We start from the raw sequence: 2,500 nt of genomic DNA on the forward strand, positions 1-2,500 counted from the left end.
GATGAGGCTGGTTTCAACAGAAAATTTTAAAGAGAAGAACGATAAAATTGCTGAAGCTTCCTATGTCGTAGGACTTGAAATAGCAAAGCAGATAAAAAAAAACATACAATTGGAGAAAATTTTATCAAGCCTTGCGATCTCAAAATGGTGGAAATTGTGTTGGGAAATGAAATGAAGGTTCCATTATCAAACAGTACTGTTCAAAGGAGGATGGGTGACATAGCCACTGACATCACGGATCAAGTTGTGCCGGAGATAAAGTCTTCAGCATTTGGCTTATTTTCAATTCAACTTGATGAATCAACTGATGTGGCATCATGTTCCCAGTTGATGGTGTTTGCAAGATATGCTCACTCAGGTTCATTTAAAGAGGAGTTTCTCTTTTGTTCTCCTATTGAACTAACTACCAAGGCCTCTGATATTTTGGTGAAGGTTTCATCTTTTTTTTGAATCAGAAAATCTTTCCTTGGGATAATGTCAGTGGGTGTTGTTCATATGGAGCACCAGCTTTGTTAGGGACAAAATCAGGATTCCAAGTATGTGTGAAAAAGCGAGCTCCAAAAGTTGTATGATCCATCGTCAGGCACTGGCCTAAAAAATACTTCCTGCTCCGCTAGAGAAGGTTTTGGATCAAACAATTAAGATTGTAAATTTCGTCAAGGGAGGGGCACTCAACTCACGACTTTTCAAGCAATTATGTACAGTTATAGGTTGCAACCCATCATTCGCTTCATTTTCCAACGAATGTTCTTTGGCTGTCAAGAGGAAATATAACTGAACGAGTATTTGAGCTTAGATATGAGCTCAAATTGTGTTTTGAAGTGCAAGGTAAAACAGAATTCCCTGCTGGCTGAGTGATTAGGAATTGATCATGCGTCTTGCGTATTTGGTTGATATATTTGGGCAACTGAATAAACTGAATCTTCAGATGCAACGAAAGAATACAAACATTATAAAATTCATAGATGCCTTGAAAACTTTCATGAGCAAGCTTGTAAATTGGAAGAAAAGGGTAAATGCAGAAAATCATGCAATGTTTGAGAAACTGTCATCCATTCTTGATGTTTGTGGTGAAGACAAGGTGCTTCCACAATTTGCAAAAATGAAATTTTGCAGCATTTGACAGCACTGGAAAATTAATTCAGACGATATTTTCCCGAACGTAGTGATGGTGAGTTCGATTTAGTCAGAAATCCATTCAAACTGTCAGTTGAAAAAGTTCCTGATGATTGTCAAGATAAGTTTTTGGAGTTAAAAACTGATTCGGGTGTAAGAGATATTTTCGATGAGAAATCAATAATAGAATTTTGGCCTCTGATCTGCCATTCCTACCCAAAAGTGGCAGAAATGGCTATCAGTGTATTGCTTCCGTTTGTATAAACATATCTTTGTGAGTCAGGCTTATTCAGTAGATTAGAGGTAGAAAATAACCTGCGTTGTGCCCTTTCAAGCACTCATCCGCGTATCCCAGAATTGGCTAAGAAAAAAACAATCACAGGTTTTGTCAATCGATGAACTGTAATCTTCTGAATTAAAATGATTACAGATTTATAATATCTTGTTACCCTATCGAACTTTTTGTTTATTGCATTAGCTTCAGTTTGGCCTGTTAAGTAGTTCTTATAAATAAATAAAAAACTATTTTACTTTTATCCCAATTTTATATATCTATCGATATTTCTAATTTGCATATAATTTGTAATATTCCATTATAAAAATAATCCATGTAAAGCTGTAAATGTATAATATATTTTGAAAAAAAAAGAAATACAAGGATTTTTAGTAATATTTGCATATTATATAAAGTGAACTTTTTGAGACACAATCTTGGAAAAGACGGGAAGGTAGGAGGGGGGGGGGGGTGAATGACATCATTACAAATGGTGAAAGGGGTGCATGGGCCAAGAAGGTTGAGAACCCCTGCTCTAAATGATCATTTAGAAGATTAAAATAATTAAACTGATTCATATGTTCATTCTTTGGCAAGAAGAATAACTCGCCAACACCACCGTAACCAAAGGAACCCCATACCATTACACTAGCAGGGTGTTTCACAGTCTTACTCGTGTACTGAGGGAGGTGGGGGTCGGAGCCAGAAGGACGATAAACCCTCTTTGCCCCACTGCCAGTCACGTTAAATGTCGCTTCATCTGTCCAAAGTACATCTCTCCATTTAATTGGATCCCAAGCAGAGTACTTCTTTGCAAAAACAACTCGTTTCTGCTTTTGAACAGCAGTCAGCAGAGGCTTCTCGCACGCCTTGTACGAGCACAGCAGGTCATCATGTATGCGTTGTTGAACTGTCCTTAAAGACACTTCCCCAAGTAAACGAGAGTTCTTATCTTTAATCTCACGTGCTGTGAGGGAAGGGTCTTGCTTTAACTGTCTATGGATAAGCCTGAGAGTAGCTGGTTTAATTTTTTTGGGCCTCCCAGACTTAGGTTTTGGTACCGGTATGGCGTCGGCGTCTCCCTCCTCGTACCGGTGAATCCAACGATAT

The 2,500-nt window shown here is 38.0% G+C and overlaps 1 protein-coding gene across 1 annotated transcript in view; it reads right to left on the bottom strand.

The window, feature by feature from the left end:
* Positions 1-730: 730 nt before the first annotated feature.
* The window catches only part of LOC137651207 (uncharacterized), a 1,886-nt gene continuing 116 nt past the window's right edge, over positions 731-2,500 (bottom strand). The window contains exons 1-2 of the mRNA XM_068384427.1: positions 1,879-2,500; positions 731-922 (exon numbers count right to left, since the gene is read on the bottom strand). The exon at positions 1,879-2,500 is cut by the window's right edge and continues 116 nt beyond it. Coding sequence (XP_068240528.1) covers positions 731-922; positions 1,879-2,500 — 814 coding nt within the window. The remainder of the gene's footprint in view (positions 923-1,878) is intronic.

The sequence above is a fragment of the Palaemon carinicauda genome, chromosome 1, assembly GCF_036898095.1.
Source record: "Palaemon carinicauda isolate YSFRI2023 chromosome 1, ASM3689809v2, whole genome shotgun sequence".
NCBI lineage: Eukaryota > Metazoa > Arthropoda > Malacostraca > Decapoda > Palaemonidae > Palaemon > Palaemon carinicauda.